This window comes from Ahaetulla prasina, chromosome 1, assembly GCF_028640845.1.
Source record: "Ahaetulla prasina isolate Xishuangbanna chromosome 1, ASM2864084v1, whole genome shotgun sequence".
Lineage (NCBI taxonomy): Eukaryota > Metazoa > Chordata > Lepidosauria > Squamata > Colubridae > Ahaetulla > Ahaetulla prasina.
In genome coordinates this window covers 103,081,954-103,100,894 of record NC_080539.1, presented here as the reverse complement: position 1 = coordinate 103,100,894, position 18,941 = coordinate 103,081,954, and the positions used below count along the sequence as shown (strand labels likewise).

At 41.8% G+C, this 18,941-nt stretch overlaps 1 protein-coding gene across 2 annotated transcripts in view; it reads left to right on the top strand.

Annotated features, from left to right (window-relative positions):
• The window catches only part of ARFGEF3 (ARFGEF family member 3), a 91,519-nt gene that overhangs the window by 11,129 nt on the left and 61,449 nt on the right, over positions 1 to 18,941 (top strand). For both annotated transcript variants that reach the window (XM_058170891.1, XM_058170881.1), the window contains exons 4-5: positions 1,942 to 2,073; positions 15,807 to 15,875. In XM_058170891.1, the coding sequence (XP_058026874.1) occupies positions 1,942 to 2,073; positions 15,807 to 15,875 (201 nt within the window). The remainder of the gene's footprint in view (positions 1 to 1,941; positions 2,074 to 15,806; positions 15,876 to 18,941) is intronic.

The following is an 18,941-nucleotide window of genomic DNA, read 5'->3' as shown; positions in this document are numbered from 1 at the left end:
GGCCCCTCTAGCTACCGAATCAGATCAGGAGGTGGAGTGGGAGTCAGGACTAGCATCAAGGCAATTGGAGAGCTTGGAGGGGGAAGAGGGAATGGAGCTGTCAGAGATAGAGACAGAGACAGAGCCTGGGCCATCCACCAGCCCCCAGATGGAGAGGCAACAGCCCCCAGGAGGTGGCTGATGAGGAAGAGGAGGAATAGCTGGGTCTGGTGCCTAACACGTGGATATGCAGAAGGCAGAGGAGATGGACCGGTCCTTGGGATGGAAAAGCCCCCACTGCTAGCTAAGCCCCCACTCTAGCTCTGGAGATAAAAGGCAGGAGGCAGAGATGAATAAGTGTGGCAGACAACTGGTAATATCCCTGTTAGTCAGTCACTGATATTTTGAACTTCTGAATCCTGTCAGGAACTTTATCGGAATTCTTTCTTGGAATCTGTGGCGTTGAGAGTTGGGCGTGCCTTCAGAGCATGTGTGTGTGTGCTGCTGGATAAGAGCCAGCGCACCTTCCAGGACTTCCTTTAGGAGGGTGGGTAGAAAGAGAGACTCCTGGTATATTGGGGCCATTTCAGGGGGAAAGGGAGCGAGTTTCGCTTTCCACAAGCACTTAGAGACTTCATTAGCCTTCTGTGAGAGAGAGACACTTGACTGGGGCTGCTGGCACTTCTAATAAAAGGAATAAAACAGCATGTTTGTCATGTTTGGGAGCTGAGTGAGAACACTACGGGTTTTGGCCATGATTAGGGTTAATCCTGGGCAAAACTTTTACAGGTGATTATAAAGTAAAGGTAAAGGTTTCTCCTTGCAGTTGTATCCAACTCTAGGAAGTGATGCTCATCTCCGTTTCCTAGCCAAAGGAGCCAGGGTTGTCCAAAGACAATTTCGTGGTCACATGGCCAGCATGACTATATGCTAAAGGTGCACAGAACGCTGCTACCTTCCCATCAAAGTGGTACCTATTTATCTAGTCGCATTTGCATGCTTTTGAACTGCTGGGTGAGCAAGTAACGGGAGCTCACCCCATCGCACGATGCTCAAACTGGAGTTCCAGTGTCTTAATTACTGAGCCATCATATCCCCTGGCTCTAATATAGCCTTCCTCAGAATTTGATGCTCTCAAAATCTATCTGCTTAAAGCATTCTCAGCCAGCTCTCTTGGGAGTTGTATACTGGCACACTCCCAGTTGAGGAACAATGCTGCAGAGAATATTTATGGAGCAATAAGGAATCTTTCATCTCACTAAATGAAAGGTGGACTTTGTGAAGCGTACATAAAAGGACATCTCTGGTAAGTGCTGTAAGCCCCATATGCTTCTCTAATTAATCCTTTAAACAAAAGCCCTTGGTATTCCAACGTATGGTTACAGATGTTCCATCTTGGGACAATTGTTGCTATGGTGCTTTTAAGATGAAAAAAACCTCACTTCTGGATGCATGAAAGAGAGGAGAAACTTAGCAATTCATCTTTTTTGAGAAAAGTTCAGAATGCAAGTCTGACCAGTATTGAATGAGTAGATTGGTGTACATTCCAAGGGCAAAATTAAATGCTGTGCTTGCCTTTAAGATTTGCCATTTTTCTATCAGTTAGTTAGCAAACTAACCTATCCTTAATTCTTGTTGGCAAGGTTGAATCTTCTAGTTTGAATGATCGTGAAAATGTCTCCCCATCCCCAAGCTAGAACTCGTCTTCTGATTTTATTTGCTTTATCTGAAATATAAAGACTTTTCCTCTTCACACTTCCTTTAGGAATTGTGAGGCTTATTGCATCTTGTGAAAGGCATTGCATGTGTTAAATAGATTTTACTATTCCACCAAAGCTTGCTCCCTGTTATATGGTTTGGAAAGCAAGATAATTTGCTAGTAAATATTATTTTTATAACAACATTATGGGAGAACCAAATAGAGAACCTCTGAAATTAAATCGTTCCATTTTTTCTTTGCAGAAGCTACTGTCTGATGAGCGATTTGTATCCATGGAAACTGACTCTGATGACAAGCAGTTGCTTAATCAAATGCTGAACGCAATCAGAGTGACTCCATCTCTCAATGAGGACCTGCAGGTAGAAGTGATGAAGGTTAGTGTTTTACAGACGTCAATACTCGCTTGTTCGCAGGACAGGCTTCCTATCTGACTCAGCTCTGCCATTCTGGAGTCGGTTGTGTCCGTTGATTGTACTTTGCCGCAGTATAAAGCTAGCTCTTATGCTTATGACACAGTTGGATTATTCTTTACTATTGTAAACCTGGATCTGCAGGACATCATCTGTATTATTTTTTATTCATGTAAAAGATAATTGTTGAATATGCAAGTAGGAGTGAGTCTTACATCAGTCTTCACTCATGACAGGCTGGACAACTCCCTGTAAAAGGAGCTGCAGCCTTGGGCAGCCCTCAGTTCATAGTTATTTTTGTTGTTGTTCCTGTTGCCTGAAATAAATGGTGGTTTTACTTCACTACGATCATCCTGCCTCTCTTTTCGTGTCCGAACTTAACAGTAATCTTCCTTTAGTTGAAAGTCTATAGGCAGGTACAGCTTACAAGGCAGAGCTTTATGCATGTTAAAGACCGAACAGACAAAGCTAAGTGCCTTTTGCAAACAGAATAATTGTATACACCATTGTTAAAATTCAAACCAATCTTGGCTTGTAACCACAACTAGTATATCTTCTGGCTAGGAGGGAGTGCAACAGATAAGCCAAATCCAAGCCAAATCATATCCAGATGATTACCTTTATTAAGACTATTATAACACAAAAATTGTGAAGGTATTGAAGGTTTTGGAACTCTCCTCATTTTTATTACTTAAAAATGGGGAATAAGGAGAACATTTTAAAAACTGGGCTAGACATTGAAACCCATGAAGTTTATCATTTCAAATGAGTCCTGAAATTAATGCAGTGTATCCAACAGAGTCATTCTAGGTACTGTTGTTTCCAGACTGCACTCATATATGAGAGAGAAACCAAGTAGACTTCCTTCCAGCCCCTGGAGCCATAAATTAAAGTGAATTAAACTGAAGTCCCATTCTGTTGCTTGCCAATGGCAGAGACAATCAGAATCGTCACTGTCCCTAATAAACAAGGGTAGAGAATAGTTTTAGTTGTTCGGTAGGCTGAAGTAATTTTAACCAAATTGTATAGTTGGCTATTATCTCCCTAAAAAAGAGAAAAAAGAAAATTTATTGGACTCTTTAAAAGCCCTTCACTTTTGTGGAAGAAATGTTTCGTTCCAAATCTCTGTCAAAGTTCTGCACCTGAATCTATATGTGCGAATTGTAAATACGTTGAATATTGAATGCATTCTGCTACTCCTAGACGTACAGTTTCATTACTGTGAATTAAATTAGTGGTAGTGCTGACCTGGCAAGCAGCCATATGCATTGGAAATGAGAAAAATATCAATATAACCTTGTTCAGCTGATTGTTACCATGGCAGTTCCTTGCTGGAAGACTGCATGTCTGGAGAAAAATAAAATTATAGTGTACTTCTGTTCTGTAGGATGCGTATATCATTCTACCTATCTGAGACGATATAAGTTTTGAAAAACAGAATGAATTTGTGCTCTCGTATCTTTCAAAGCACTTCTCTGAATCGTGTTTGAAGCATGTGCAAATGTTACCTTTCACACATGCAGTAGTTTTTACATTGGTAGATCACAATTATGTTCACTTCACATTCTTTTAGGTGTTTGAATTCAATGCAATACAATGATATTACAGTAAGCTGTCTTGATCTTCTGCTTCCTATTTTAATTTTTTTCATAGTTTAACATTGTTTTTGAGGTTTAATGAGAGGATGGTTGAAAAGAATTGAATTGAAATAACTTTTTTGAAGATAGAATAATTGAAGAGGTTGTCATTCCCTTCTATCATTCCAGAATCTACAAGCATATTAGATATTGTGGAGCATTATGTTGGAAAAGGAGTAGCAGAACCGGTGGACAGAGTTAAAAGTGGGATCAGCCTAGAACCCTAATACGTAGCCACAAGCAATGAGGACCTGGTTTTTTTACACCTGATTAGGGATTTAGAACATTTCAACCACAATAGTATTCTTTTCTGCTCTTTTCAAAGTCAGTGTTTTCAAATGAAAATTTATTGAATTTTGCTTTTCAAAGTCATTGTTTTCAAATGAAAATTTATTGAATTTTGCTTAAATTCTCAAATCCTTCTTATTTCTAATATTTTTATATAACTATGGAGCATCTGAGAGTATAGTTCTAAATTTATTCAAGGTCTCCTTGATTATTACTGAGGAATGTTATCGGTAACAAATGCCAATTCCTGCAGAGAATTCCAAGGCACTTCAGCTGTTCTCTGGATAGGCCAGATTTGATTAGTTTTATGAACTTTCTTCAAAAGTGTCGACCTGAAAAACCGAATAACATCTAGTTACTGGAAGTAGAACCTTTGTGGGACTAAAAGTCTTCTGGTTGTGGTCCATGAAGTAAAAGAGAAAAAAGTAAAGTTAGGGCTAAAATAGTGATGTACGCATAAACTAGCATGAAAGAAATGAGGAAGTTCTATGGGTGACCTTTCAGGAATTTGGGAAAGCAGGTCAATAAATGTGACTTGCTCACATTATTTTGAAAAGAAAGTCCAGAAGAAAAGTGTGTTTGTGGGCAATCAAACCTGACTAAAAAAAAAAAAGTGTGGCTAAGGCACTTATTTTTTACATTCCAGGAATTAGGTTTGTAGCAGTGTTGGATTTCAAAAATTTTTACTACTGGATCTGTGGGTGTGAATTGGTGGGCGTGGCATGGCATGGCTTGGTGGGTGTGGCTTGGTGGGTATGGCAGGGGAAGGATACTGTAAAATCCCCATTTTCTCCCGATCAACTGGGACTCGGGAGGCTGAGAATAGATGGGGGCCGGGCCAGTCAGAGGTGGTGTTTACCGGTTCTCCGAACTACTCAAAATTTCCGCTACCAATTCTCCATAACTGGTCAGAACTTACTGAAACCCACCTCTGGTTTGTAGGCTCCTATGTTGGGGTTAATTTGAAACAGAATGTGTATTTTTGAGTTAAGGTGTTGACACTGTCATATACTCGCTCCTTTAGTTTTTATTTGACATTGGTGTTTTGTGACTGTGTCCATCACAGCAGATGTTTTATGATTCAAAATGTCATTTCTTCTTGCAGCATCCATTGGGTAACGGTGTCCTTAATAACTTCTCAAAATTCTAGATGTGTCACTGAATCAAAAAGATTAATATGAAAGCTCTGCTTAGAATTTGCTATAATCACTTGGCTAGATTTACAATTTCTTTTTGAAATCTATTCATTTTATGTTAATATTATCAGCTTTGGGCTGTGAGATGTCTGCAAAAATTGCTAAGTAGACAGTAATTTTGCTCATAAACTTTCCAGCTCACTTTATCAACCTAGCGACAAAACTGCTAAATTGTGAACATGGAAGCATTCTTCTAGGAGACAAGAAAATTGGCAACTTTCTGGTAGAAAAGAGATTTGACTGGGTATCTTTTTTTCTTGATTTGGCTTGTTCCAGCTTTCCTCATTATCCTCAAATGTAAAAGTGCTGAGAAAGCAGCTGCATGCAAAGAAAGATGAAAATAACTAATTAATCCCTGCTCAACTATTTCCCTGAACCAATGTCGGGAGTGACCTTTTCTAGTATTTATGAGCTATTACTTCTTTTACTGTTAATTAAAGTGATAAAGAATCTCTGGACTGAGATGATGACTATATACACTGATAAACTGTTCTTTGTTTTTTCAGCCTGACTCTGGAATAATTAATCTTCATAAATTTAGTAGGTCTCGTGTTTCATGCAGACCTGGAATAAAGATTCCATTACCAAATGAATAAACAGTTACCAGACAGGAGTAGGATAAAATAAAAATGGTTTATATCTGCATTTTCATGGAGCAAATCTATCTATGTGATCGCCAGGAGTTGAAAATGACTTGATGGCACATAAATCAACCAATACCTGCATTTATTTGATGGGTGTGTTAGTTGCTTGTCCCTTTCAAGAAACATTAATCTTTCCTTAACCGAATGGAAGTAGAGATGCACTGTTATTGATTTTCTGTGTTGACTAGGATTACCATGTTATTTATTGGACTGGAATTGCCCAGTCACTTTTCATACTCAGTGAAATTTAATTACATTACAATGAAACAGATTCTGTAGGATTTTCTTTCACGTAAGTCTTTTCATAGATTCAACTTTACTGTGATGAATACATCCTGATCCTATCTTTGCCTGTTTAGATATAAATAATACTGGTGTGTTCAGTAAGATTTCCCTCTCCCTTCTAACCCCTCCCCACTTTCAAAATATAAAATTCAAAAAATAATAGCATGTTAATATATCAAGTACTTAACTGCAGTGAACTTTGGTAAAAAAGAGCTTTGAGAACAATAGTATATCATCTATTATATGTGTATCAGATTATGATGGGAAATGGAAGTAAATGCTCTATTAAGGCGCATTTAAGCTCATAATATTTCTTATTTTCCTTGTACAGCTTCAAATGCTTTTGATGAGGTTTAAGATACTTCAGGGTAGCTAAGACTGGCTTTGCAGTAGCAAAAGACGTTTCTGTTTCTGCAAGGTGGACCATGTCGGTGTTTGCAAATCTCTCCTACTCATTACAGTGTTTGCTCTGGAAATGTCAAATGTCATTTATAATTACTTCCTTGTTCTGTCAGAACAGCAGCTAAAAGTATTTGTAGTCACTCTTTACAACTCTGTTGTAAAATATTTGGCATTTCCCAAGTCCCTGTTTAAAAGCGCTCCTTGAAATTCCAGAATCCTGAATCTTATATTTTAAAGGGGATATATTCATTTGGGCATTTAAAGAATATGAAATATTGCATTCAGAGAAGATGTATAAATATCATCTCTGAGGCAGTTTCCCATTGCAGAACCAAACTAGCTTGATCCTGAGTAATCAATTTGATCAATCCAGACCAGGGATAGCAAGTCTGCTAACAACAATAGGGCCATTCATGAAAGAAAAGCAGCTCTGCTTGGCCTGTGTTCAGTAGCATTTACCAGGTGGGGAGGGACAGAAGAATCAAAATGGCAGAATACCATTTGTCATAGTTGTCTTTTTTTTACAAGCCTTGATAGCACATAGATATCCAAATTGCGGCCTTCAGTAATGCTGCTCAACTGCCATTTTGACACTTTGATTACTCATGGGGAGATCGTGCTTATTCCCAGTTGCGATTGTTCTTCATATTTTTAATCATTTTTAAGGGTTAAAAGGTAAATGGAGGGATGCGGTGGCTCAGTGGCTAAGATACTGAGCTTGTCGATTGAAAGATCAGCGGTTCAGCGGTTTGAATCCCTAGTGCCGCATAACGGGGTGAGCTCCCGTTACTTGTCCGAGCTTCTGCCAACCTAGCAGCTTGAAAGCACGTAAAAATGCAAGTAGAAAAATAAGAACCACCTTTGGTGGGAAGGTAACAGTGTTCTGTGCGCCTTTGGCATTTAGTCATGCCGGCCACGTGACCACAAAGACGTCTTCGGACAGTGCTGGCTCTTTGGCTTTGAAACGGAGATGAGCACCGCCCCCTAGAGTTGGGAAACAACTAGCATTATGTGCAAGGGGAACCTTTACCTTTAACACTGAATTAAGAAATTTTATACCCAGAGCCAATGATGAATATTATCTTCTTTCTGCTATTCCTAAGCAGACATTTTTCCTGCTTTAGGCTGATATCTGTCTTAGCCCAGTGGATTAATGCATTCCTTCTTTAGGGAACATCCAATAGATCACATGCTTTACAGTTATTCCATGCCTGTATTAGAGTTTGTCTAAATGTTTAAGCATCCATCACTCTGAGTAATTGTTTCTAATCACTGGAAAAACCATTTCGCAGCTCCAGTGCTTAATAGAAAGCTCTGTGTTCATCATCTTCATAATTAAACATATCATGCTGTGTACACTGAAGGAGTATTTAACCCTTCTAAATGTATACATATTTCCCACTTTAGTTTGCTTTTTTTAGTGGGTGGCACAGATGTGTTTCAATCAGAGGATTGAATCTACTGTAATTTCATTAAATCATTGTTAAATTATATTGCCTTTTCTAGACCTTGGTCAATACTTATTATCTGTAAAGATATCAATTTAGAGATCCTTGGGAATAACACATAGAAGTATGCCAGAAAACAGAAAATTAAAATTGCTCTCCATTCCATCCAACATATCCATCCAGCAGATGAAAGTGGTTTGTTGCATTCAGCATATATAGGATTACAAATAGTATTTGTAAGGTTGTAAGGTTGACTCAGCCTTCCATCCTTTATAAGGTAGGTAAAATGAGGACCCAGATTGTTGGGGGCAATAAGTTGACTTTGTATATAATATACAAATGGATGAAGACTATTGCTTGACATAGTGTAAGCCGCCCTGAGTCTTCGGAGAAGGGCGGGATATAAATGCAAATTAAAAAAAAAAAACAGTGGGAGAAGCCTCTGAATAATGTGGAATAGTCAGAGCAAAACCGAAATGTTGGGAGATTACAATTACAATATCAACTATAATCAGAATTGAAGAAGGAGGGAGGGAGGGAAAGAGAGAGAGAGAGAGAGACCCAGTTCTTACCCGTTCTTGGTATACTTTTTTCCATTTATATGTGTTGGTATATGAAACAGGGCAAAGAGATGTTGCCTAAGGAATGATCAGATAAGAAGAGACATAGTCCACAGGTGCACAATGGGCAGAAAAAGAAGTTCAGAAGGGACCCTCCAGTGGTGGGCTGTAACTGGTTTAACAACTGGTTCTGTGAGAGAGCGCTTTGTGTGTGCTTCGTGCACGCACATGCCTAACATTCTTGCGCGCAGCGTTCAAAATACAGCAATTTGAAGCTCAGCTGCTTACCTTCTAAGGCGGCCCTGGTAAGTAGAACAGCCGTGGAGTGGAAATCAGCTGTGCTGCGCGAACCAACTGTGCCAGAAAGAAGCAAATATAGGACATGATAGGGCGGTGGTGGATGGGTGAGGCCAGCTGATCATTGGAACTACTGATTCGCCCGAACCGGCAGCAGCCCACCACTTGGACCCTCCCTAACTTCTTAAGCTGTAAAGGAGATAATGGGAGGTTTGTATTTGCAGATTTGCCAGATTCTTTTAATGTAATCATACAATAAAGCAGCTCACCTGGCCATGTTTCCTGTCTGGTTTACCTGAGAAGGCTAACTAACATCACTCTGGCAAGTGTACAAGTACACATCTCGTGTTGTCTCCTTTACTGTCCGAGAAGTTAGAGAAGATCTCTTCTGAGCCCATTATGCAGTTGTGGGTTGTGTCCCCTCTTATCTGACCATTTCCTATGCAGTATCTCTTGGCTCCCTTTTATCAGGGTCTTTCTCATATACCATTACATCAAATTATTGCAACAGTATTTTATCCATGTTCCACTGAATGTGAATTGTGATAGCTTCCTGGCGCTAGAAAAATATTTATTCTGAGTAGATGTAGTTAGATAATATGCGGCCTGTTACTTTGTAGTTAACTATTTCATTTAACAGTACTGAATTCGTATCAGCCGCTCGTCACTGCATCAGATAAATACTGGGAAAAGAATTAGAAATTTGGTGCAATAAATTTTGCAACAGTATTTAAACTTCAAATACAGATGGTATGCTTTTGAGCAATATGTTCTCCTATAACAGGTTTTCATGTGGTACAGATTTCTTAAAATTGTACTCAGGCCAATGTTAGGCTATTAATCTCCTCTCCCTCCAAGGTTTCTAAAAATAACTGTGATTCCAGATTGAATAAATTGAAAGATTGGCAGCTTTGCAAATACAGAATGCTTTATTCCAGGAAAATAACAGTACAAATCCTACTATTTTAATCTGAGGACTTTAACAATTATTTTAGACCGCGAGTTACTTTCTGAACTGAAATGTGTTGCTGTTTTACAATACTGGTGTTTCAACATTCTGCAATTGTATTTTGAAAATGAAAATTTCAAATCATATTAAGTGCTGATTGCTAATATGCAAGTGCTTGAAAATACTGCCAAATTCAGTTGTAGGAATATAGCTTTCTATTTAATAAAATCAGTTTTTTTTTCTCTTATTGATTTGTAGAACCCACCAGGGTAATATTCATTTTCTTGGAAGCCAAAAACAATATGTTCCTCTTTTATGTCAGAAAGCTCTCCAGCTGTGATTAAAATCTACAATGTTATCATGGCCGTTCAGTACTGGCGAAAACTTTCTTCCAAGCATGTGCAAGACAAGAATCCAATATTGTTTACTTGAAACAAAACAGGGTTTAACTGACCTCATTTTAAGGAAAGTTACTTCAAGTAACTTCCGTTCCCTTCCCAGTGTGAAAGCATCTATTTTATTCTTCATGAAGCCCAATAATACAATGTCCTTATATGGGTATCTTGTCATTTCAAATATTCAGATTTAAATTGTGCAGAGTAGGATTTTATGTTGATAATTGATAATGGAAAACAGTCTTTTTTAAGGAGATGAAGAGGCAGCTTCACTTTGAGTTTTAGGACCTATCTCAACATCTTTCTGTTTACTCAGGGATATAAATTCTGCATCTATTCAGGATGGATGAAAGAAATATTTACCCACTTCAGATTTTGTCATTTACTGTCTAATGTTAGGATCGTGTTTGCACTGTTTTACTGAATCTTAGCTGTTTTAAGCAGAAAGATGAGCAGTGTGTTTTATTTATGTCTTTGTTAGATTTATTCCCTACCTTCCTTCCAGGAGCTAACTGTTATGTATGTAGCATTCTCCTTCAGCTTTTTATAGAATAGGCTTTGGGGTAGGTTAGAGAGATTAACAGCAGCTTGCCCAAAGTCACTCTCTGACCTTCCAGGACTGTCAGTGAATAGCAGGACAATTTAAACAATCATGCCATCATTCACCTCTACAATGTAGAGGTTAGCCCCATCCCTGTTAAGTATTATATTCTGTGGGTTCCGTAATAATTGAGGCTCCACAGATGTTCACACATAACGTTTATTTTAACTCACAGAGACCAGCAACAACCAGCAGACCAGGCCTGCTTTGACAGCCCTCTTTTTTATTCAGCTCCAAAAGCGGGAGCCAATCAGAACAGAACAAGAAACCATCTCCACCACTAGGGGCCGCCACTGCCGGTGCAGGACATAACACTTCTTTCCCCCTAGCTTGCACAATCGTAATCCTGGAGATATGCTGGGCGCCGCTTGATTCGGCTGGACCTTCGTGGCTCCGTTGTAGCCATGGTCACTGGCTGACCCAACTCCTCAGCCTCTTCTGTGGGGGACGTCTCCGGCCCAGGGACCCCTAGCCCCTCCACCGGCAGAGCAGACAAGGCTTCCTCTCGGTTATCAGGTACAGGGGCTGGGCGTCTTATTCCCTTGTAGCTTAGCTCCTCTGCCCGGGATGATTGGGTTGGGCTACCTCCTGGCTCTTCCTGAGTGCCCCACTCTGGCAGCTGCCCATCCCCAACCTGACGCCGGGCCCTGAGCTGGTCACAATGTCTGCGCCACACTCTACCCTCATCTAACTCGACCCTGTATGAGCACGGGCCGGTGATTCCCACGATCTTTCCTGGGAACCATAGGGGGTGGCCGCTGTAATTCCGGGCATACACCGCCTCCCCCAAATCAAATCTCCTGTTTGCCCCCATGGAGTCCAATGGCTGACTAGGTGAGTATTGGGGGTGCAATCTATCAAGTGTGGTCCTCAAATGCCTGCCCATGAGTAACTCTGCTGGGCTCTTATTCGTAAGTGGGCACGGTGTGGAATGCTGCCCCAGGAGGTACTCATCCAACCTCTCCTGCCAGCCCCCTGGGCCCGACCTGGCCAATGCCTCTTTCACTGACCGGACTGCTCGTTCTGCCCGGCCATTACTGGCCGGATGAAACGGGGAAATGAGAGCATGGCGTATTCCTAGGCCCGCTAAGAATGACTCAAAGTGGGCGGACGTTAGCTGTGGCCCGTTGTCCGAGACCACAAGGTCGGGTAACCCATGGGTTACAAACAACCGTCGCAAAGTTCTAATGACGGCTTCTGAAGTGGTGGAATGCATTAGTGCGATTTCCACCCACTTTGAGAAAGCATCGACGACCACTAAGAATACTTGCCCCTGGTACGGCCCCGCAAAATCTATATGGATGCGGGACCAAGGACCCCTAGGCTCCTCCCACTCTCTAGGGGGAGACTTAGGCGGCAGCGGTCTTGTCTCCTGACACCGGTGACAGGCCGACACACAGGCCTCTATGTCTTTATCTAGTCCTGGCCACCACAGGTAGCTCCTACCCAGGGCCTTCATCCTAACAATGCCCGGGTGACCCCGGTGAAGTGTCCCTAGAATGGACTGTCGGAGGGGGGGCGGAACTACAACCCTATGCCCCCAGAGGAGGCAACCCTGTTGGGTAGAGAGCTCGTGCTGCCTTCGCTTATAAGGCTGCAATTCAGGGCTGACAGGACCCTGGGGCCATCCACGGAGAACCCAATCAAGAACTTTTGAGATGACTCTGTCCAAGCCAGACATTCTAGCAATGTCACAAGCAGTAACGGGAAAGGCGGAACCGTCAATCAGAAAAACATGGGATGCTGGAGCCGGGTCTTCCACCTTGGTCATCAATGGGCAACGGCTCAGTGCGTCAGCATGGCCCAAATGTTTCCCAGGCCTATAGACCAGGGAATAGGAATAAGCTGCCAGGAACACCGACCATCTGGTCATTCTTGGTGATAGTACTTGCGGAGTCTGTCTATCCCCAGCCAAAATCCCCAACAGCGGCTTGTGATCTGTAACAAGTTCAAACGGGCGACCGTAGAGATACTCATGGAACGCCTACTCCACGGAATACCCGGGGTGGTGCCGTATTTCGATGACGTGTTGGTTTCGGCAGCAAGCACTCCGGAACTGATGTCCAGACTACGCCAGGTGCTAGTTAAGTTCAGGGATGTGGGGCTCAAAGTTAAGAAAAGCAAGTGTGTAGTTGCTGTGCCCCAGGTAGAATTCCTAGGGTTCCTAGTGGATAGGTCGGGTTTACACCCCACTACGGCCAAGACCAAGGCAATCCTTGATGCGCCGACACCCCGCAACAAGTCAGAGTTACAAGCATTCCTGGGGCTCTTAAACTTTTACGCAATCTTTCTGCCACACAAGGCGAGGAAGCCTTGTCTGCTCTGCCGGTGGAGGGGCTAGGGGTCCCTGGGCCGGAGACGTCCCCCACACCCAAAACAGCCAGTCAGAGGGAGGCTATCTCCCGCATGAGTATTTGGTTTCTTAACCTCTTTAAGGCGATGGACAGCGTCTTCCTCCTCCTCCTCCTCATATAGTGGATCAGGCTGAGGGGGAATCGATAAACCAGTATGTAGCCGCTTTACGTAAAGTGGCGCGCCATTGCGAATTTGTTGATCTGGATGATTACCTTTTGGACCGGCTCGTCAGCGGTGTCCGGGATGAACGCCTCAAGCGGCGTCTCATCGCTAAGCAGGACCTCACATTTCAGATGGCATTAGATGAGGCATGTGCCTCAGAGCTGGCCACCCTCTCATTAGCTGATATGCCTCGAGGGCAGAGCCCACAGATAGCAAAAGGAGCAACAATTCATTTCAACAAAGCTGATCCCACCTTCGTCGCCAGTATTATATTCTGTGGGTTCCGTAATAATTGAGGCTCCACAGATGTTCACACATAACGTTTATTTTAACTCACAGAGACCAGCAACAACCAGCAGACCAGGCCTGCTTTGACAGCCCTCTTTTTTATTCAGCTCCAAAAGTGGGAGCCAATCAGAACAGAACAAGAAACCATCTCCACCACTAGGGGCCGCCACTGCCGGTGCAGGACATAACATTAAGTTTCTGTAAGTCCCTCAAAACATGGTTATATCAAGAGGCCTGGGGATCCCAAGGGGAGAATAAGTCACTGAAGTGGTCCCAATGTTGTTAATATTTGTCGAACTCTCCTCGCCTTTTAATCGAGTGAAATGCTACCGGTTGACACTGGTTTGGGCAAACCGGTAGCGATGGCAGTGCGTGGTTTGGCAAACCGGTAGCGGCGGTGGCACGAAGCTTCGTCCACCCGCCCGGATGTCGTTACTTCCTGGTTTTAACCAGGTAGTAACCTGTTTTTGACCTTCTGCGCATGCGCAGAGGGTCCAAAATCACACATGTCGTGCACACGCACTTCCAAACCGGTAGGGAAGGTAAGTAGATTTCACCCCTGCTTTTAATCATAATGTTAATATTTTTAATTGATGTCTGTTTTTTACATTGCTGTGTTAGTTTTTTTTATTGTACACCACTCAGAGTCACCATTTGTGATATGGTAGCCATATAATATGATGAATGAATGAATAACAACTCATTATATGTTCCCTTGGATTGTGTCCTGGGCAGGAGTGGACTTCAAAAATTTTAGCAAGGGGTTCTCTGCCTCGTTGCTGGGTGGGCATGGCCATGACGGGGGGGGGGGCGTTTTTGCCCTCCCCAGCCTCCAGAGGCTTTCATCAAGCCTTTGGGAGGGCAAAAACTGCCTGTTTCCAGCATTCTCAAACTTCCGGTAGGCCCGTTTTTTCCCTCCCTGAGCCCCCGTGCACGCCTTGCACTTACCTGCATCCAAAACGGGCTGCGTGGACACTCTTGGGAGGGGCAGGGTGGGGTGGGTGGGGCCAACCAGGAGTGGGATTTGGGGGTTCTCCGAACTGCACAGAATCTTAGCTAGAGATTCTCCCAAACTCCTGCGAACTCCTAGCAGCCCTCCCCTGGTCCTGGGGCTTGAGGATTTCACTACCAATTCCTGCAGTGACATTTAGATTTCTAAGCAGGGCAATTATAAATAACTCTGAAGCATAAACAATATATAACCATTTTTTGTGTGAGGATTTTGATTTCACACATTTTGTACATTCTTTATGAAATGCCAAATGCACAGCTAGCTGACAGTTGCTACAACAATTAAAAATTGACAATATCATCCAAAGTATTTGATATTCATTCAGCCATTGTTAGAATTTGCATTCAGTAAAGTGGTAGTAAGTGCCACAAATCATGCCAATGGATGCCATTGAAATTAATTCCTTTTTTATGGTGGAGAGGATTTTTTTTTTCTATTCCATTTGTCTCCTTCCAAGAGCAAGTTTGAACAGGATCTACATTTCCACTTGCTACATGCAGAGGCATTCTTAATTTTCTCAGATTTGTACACTGTAGTCATTCAGTAGCCTTGCAAAACAAGACATTTGTCATATTTGTCCTTTGTAGCTCATTTCATTGATTTATAGTGTTACAAAACTGTTTTCACCCTATAAATTTAATTCATAGTGTAATAGATATACTGTTTTAGCAGATATAGTTAATATTCCTGTTTGCCACTGTAGCTCTTTCCCCATTAGAGGTTGGATCAGGATGGTCCTAAAATATTCATAATTTTATTCTTGGTACTATAAACTTTTTCATGCTGATAGTTTCTGGATGCACTAGACAGCAGTTTGCATAATCGCTAGCCACTATATAAAAGACTTATAAAAGACTGGTACAATTAATGTCAAGACCCTTGAACTACTCATAGATCTTTGAATGATCGTCTGCTTTTGTTTGGATTGTATTATTTTTATTATTTATTATTACATTGTGTTGCGTTGCATTGCACTGCATTGCATGTTTGTGGGAGTTCTATTCTGGCTTTAACATTATGTTCCTCTATGTGTTGTATGATTTTGCAGTAGATAACAGACAAATATGCTGTAGACTTGCTTCCAGATTGCTGTTCATCACTTTTGACCATTAACATGTTTTTAATTGAGGGAATCGTCAATCCTAAAATTCTTTTGTGCTATATTTGTTTAACTCTAGGTATTGCTGTGCATTACATACACTCCAACGTTTGAGTTGAATGGAAGTTCTGTACTTAAGATTGCTGAAGTGAGTATCCTCTGTCAGTTGGAAATGAAACTTGAGCTGTTTAATAAAACAATGTGCTTCCCGTTAGATTATGGGTTTTTTTCATTCACAATGTTAGATTTATGTCAGTCATGTATCTCTAATGTGTGTAATTGCTTTGGGAGAAGTTGTTATTCCCTCCTCACTCTCCTGAACTCTTCCAAGCAAGCAGCTTCTATCAAAGTTTTTTTTTAAAAATACCTAGATACCAAAATATGACTGCCATTAGTTTTCTGTTACATATATTTATATATATATATATATATATATATATATATATATATATATATATATATATATATATATATATATATATATATATATATATATATAGGTCTTTGGTTGTTCGGGTTTTCTCCCGTGTAAAATTGGAAGTGTCTTGGCGACGTTTGGCGAACCCGGACAACCAAAGACCCAAATACAAAAACCCGGGAAAACCTCAGAAAACAAATATATATATATATATAGGTCTTTGGTTGTTCGGGTTTTCTCCCGTGTAAAATTGGAAGTGTCTTGGCGACGTTTCGACGAAGTCTCATTCGTCATCTTCAGGCTTCAGCTTCGTGCTTCTGGGAGCAATGTGTGATCGCAGCTGTTTCTTCCTTTTAACTGCTAGTGGGGGTTTGAACTGATTGGGTGGGAGCTTGGCTGTGCTCTGATTGGATGGGGGTTTTTCTGTGCTCTGATTGGCTGGGGTGGTGTCCTGTGTTGGTGGGGGCTTGGTTGTGCTCAGTCTAATCTGTGCTGCAGGGGGATTTGAGCTGGTGAGCTGCACTGCTGCTGTTTGGCTTCGTGTTCGTGGTCGTGCTACATCTTCGTAGTGGGTGTCAGTCTGCTGCATGTATGGATTGGAGGGGTTTGAAGTGGCTAATGTTGCAGCTGCGGTCTGGCTTCTGGTCCTTGGTCGTGCTTCCTGATCAGTGTGGGTTTGGGTGTGCTTTCTGGGTGGATGTGTGGTGGTGACATCCTGTGTGGACCTCGTGAGTGTGGGTCTGGTGTCATTCCTCGTGTTAGGGACACGGTTGTCAATAAGGGCAGGTTTCCAAATGGCTGGTAGGCGGAGGTATCATCTCGTTTGTTCATGCTGTGTGGGCGTTTTCTATCTCGATGGCTTCTCTGATTATTCTGTTGTTAAAGTGTTCAGTTTTGGCGATAGTTCTGGTCTTTTAAAGTCAATATCGTGTCCTGTGACTTTAAAGTGTTGGACCAGGGAAGAAGTTGGTTCCTCTTTTGAATGAGTTCTTGTGTTCTTCAATGCGCACTTATTCTTCTGTTGGTTTGTCCAATGTATGTGGTGGGGCAGGCGGTGCATGGGATTTCATATACTCCTTGATTTTCTAACTCAATTTTGTCTTTGGGGTTTCTTAGGATGGTGGATATTTTTGGTTTGTGCAGAATGCTGTCTTGATGTTATGTTTGTGGAGGATCTTGCTGATTCTGTCTGTGGTGCCTTTTATATATGGGAGGAGGGCTGTGCCATTTTCTTGCTCTCTGTCTTGGGTTTTAGTGGGGGTTCTTTTGGATTAGTTTGGTAATCTTATTTCTCTGGAATCCATTGGATGTTAGTACGTTTGTGAGAGTGTGTAGTTCGGTTTTAGGTGTTGTTCGTCAGCTAAGCATTTTGTTCTAGAGATGAGTGTCTTGGCTACGGAGTTGATCTGTGCTGGGTGGTGGTGTGAGAGTGCATGCAGATAGCGGTTTGTGTGTGTTTTCTTCTGGTAGATGGTGTGTCCTAGGGAGCCATTGGGTTTCTTGTAGACTAAGACATCTAGGAAGGAAGTTGGTTGTTAACTTCTGTTTCCATGGTGAACTGTATTTTGGGGTGTAGGCTATTGAGGTGTGTGAGGAAGTTTTCAAGTTTTTCTTTCCGTGTGGCCAGATTATGAAGGTCTCGTCATCGTATCTGAGCCAGAGTTTGGGTTTGTGATCAGATTTTTCTAGTGCTTGGGTTTCAAAGTGTTCCATGTAGAGGTTGGCAATGACAGGTGAGAGGGGTGATCCCATGGGTGCGCCTTCTATTTGTTTGTATTTTTGTCCGTTATAGATGAAGTATGTGATGATAGGCAGTGGTTGGTCAGATCTAGTATGTGCTTGGGGGTTATATTTGTTTTGGATAGCTGTCAAGGCTTCTTTGATTGGCACTTGGGTGAAGAGGATATGACATCAAAGCTCACGAGTAGGTCGCTGGGCTGTAAGTTTTGTTTCTTTATGATCTCTATGAACTGGAATGAGTTTTTTACGTGTGAGGCGATGGATTCTGCATAGGGCTGTAGTTGTTTGGCGAGAAATTTGGCTAGGTTTTGTAGAGGTGAGCCTATGGAGCTGACTATGGGTCTGAGTGGGGGTTCCTTCTTTGTGTATCTTGGGAGGCCGAGAGCTTAGGGCATCTGGATGATTTCTCTGGGAATGATTCTTTGTTGGATTTCTTCGCTGATGGGGGAGGCTTTTATTTTGGATCTAGTGGTTTTTTCTAGGTAGGTGGTGGGGTCTGTTTTTAGGGGCTTGTATGCAGGGGCTTGTATGCAGCACGAAGGGGCTGTTTTTAGGGGCTTGTATGCAGCACGAAGCTGAAGCCTGAAGATGACGAATGAGACTTCGTCGAAACGTCGCCAAGACACTTCCAATTTTACACGGGAGAAAACCCGAACAACCAAAGACCTATATACAAACACCCGTGAAAACCTCAGAAAACATATATATATATATATATATATATATATATATATATATATATATATATATATATATATATATATATATATATATATTATAATGAAATGAGACTTTAGTACTCAGCTCTATAATGAGATAAAATAAAGAGAGATGCTAATATGTATGATAGCTATCTGGAATAGCGATTAATATCTAATATAAGGTACTCCCTCAATTTACATTTCACTTAATGACCATTTGAAGTTACAACAGCACTGGAAAAAGTGACTTATGACCATTTTCACACTTATGGCCATTGCAGCATCCCCATGGTCATGTGATTTACATTTGGGTGCTTTCTGGGTGGATGTGGTGGTGACATCCTGTGTGGACCTC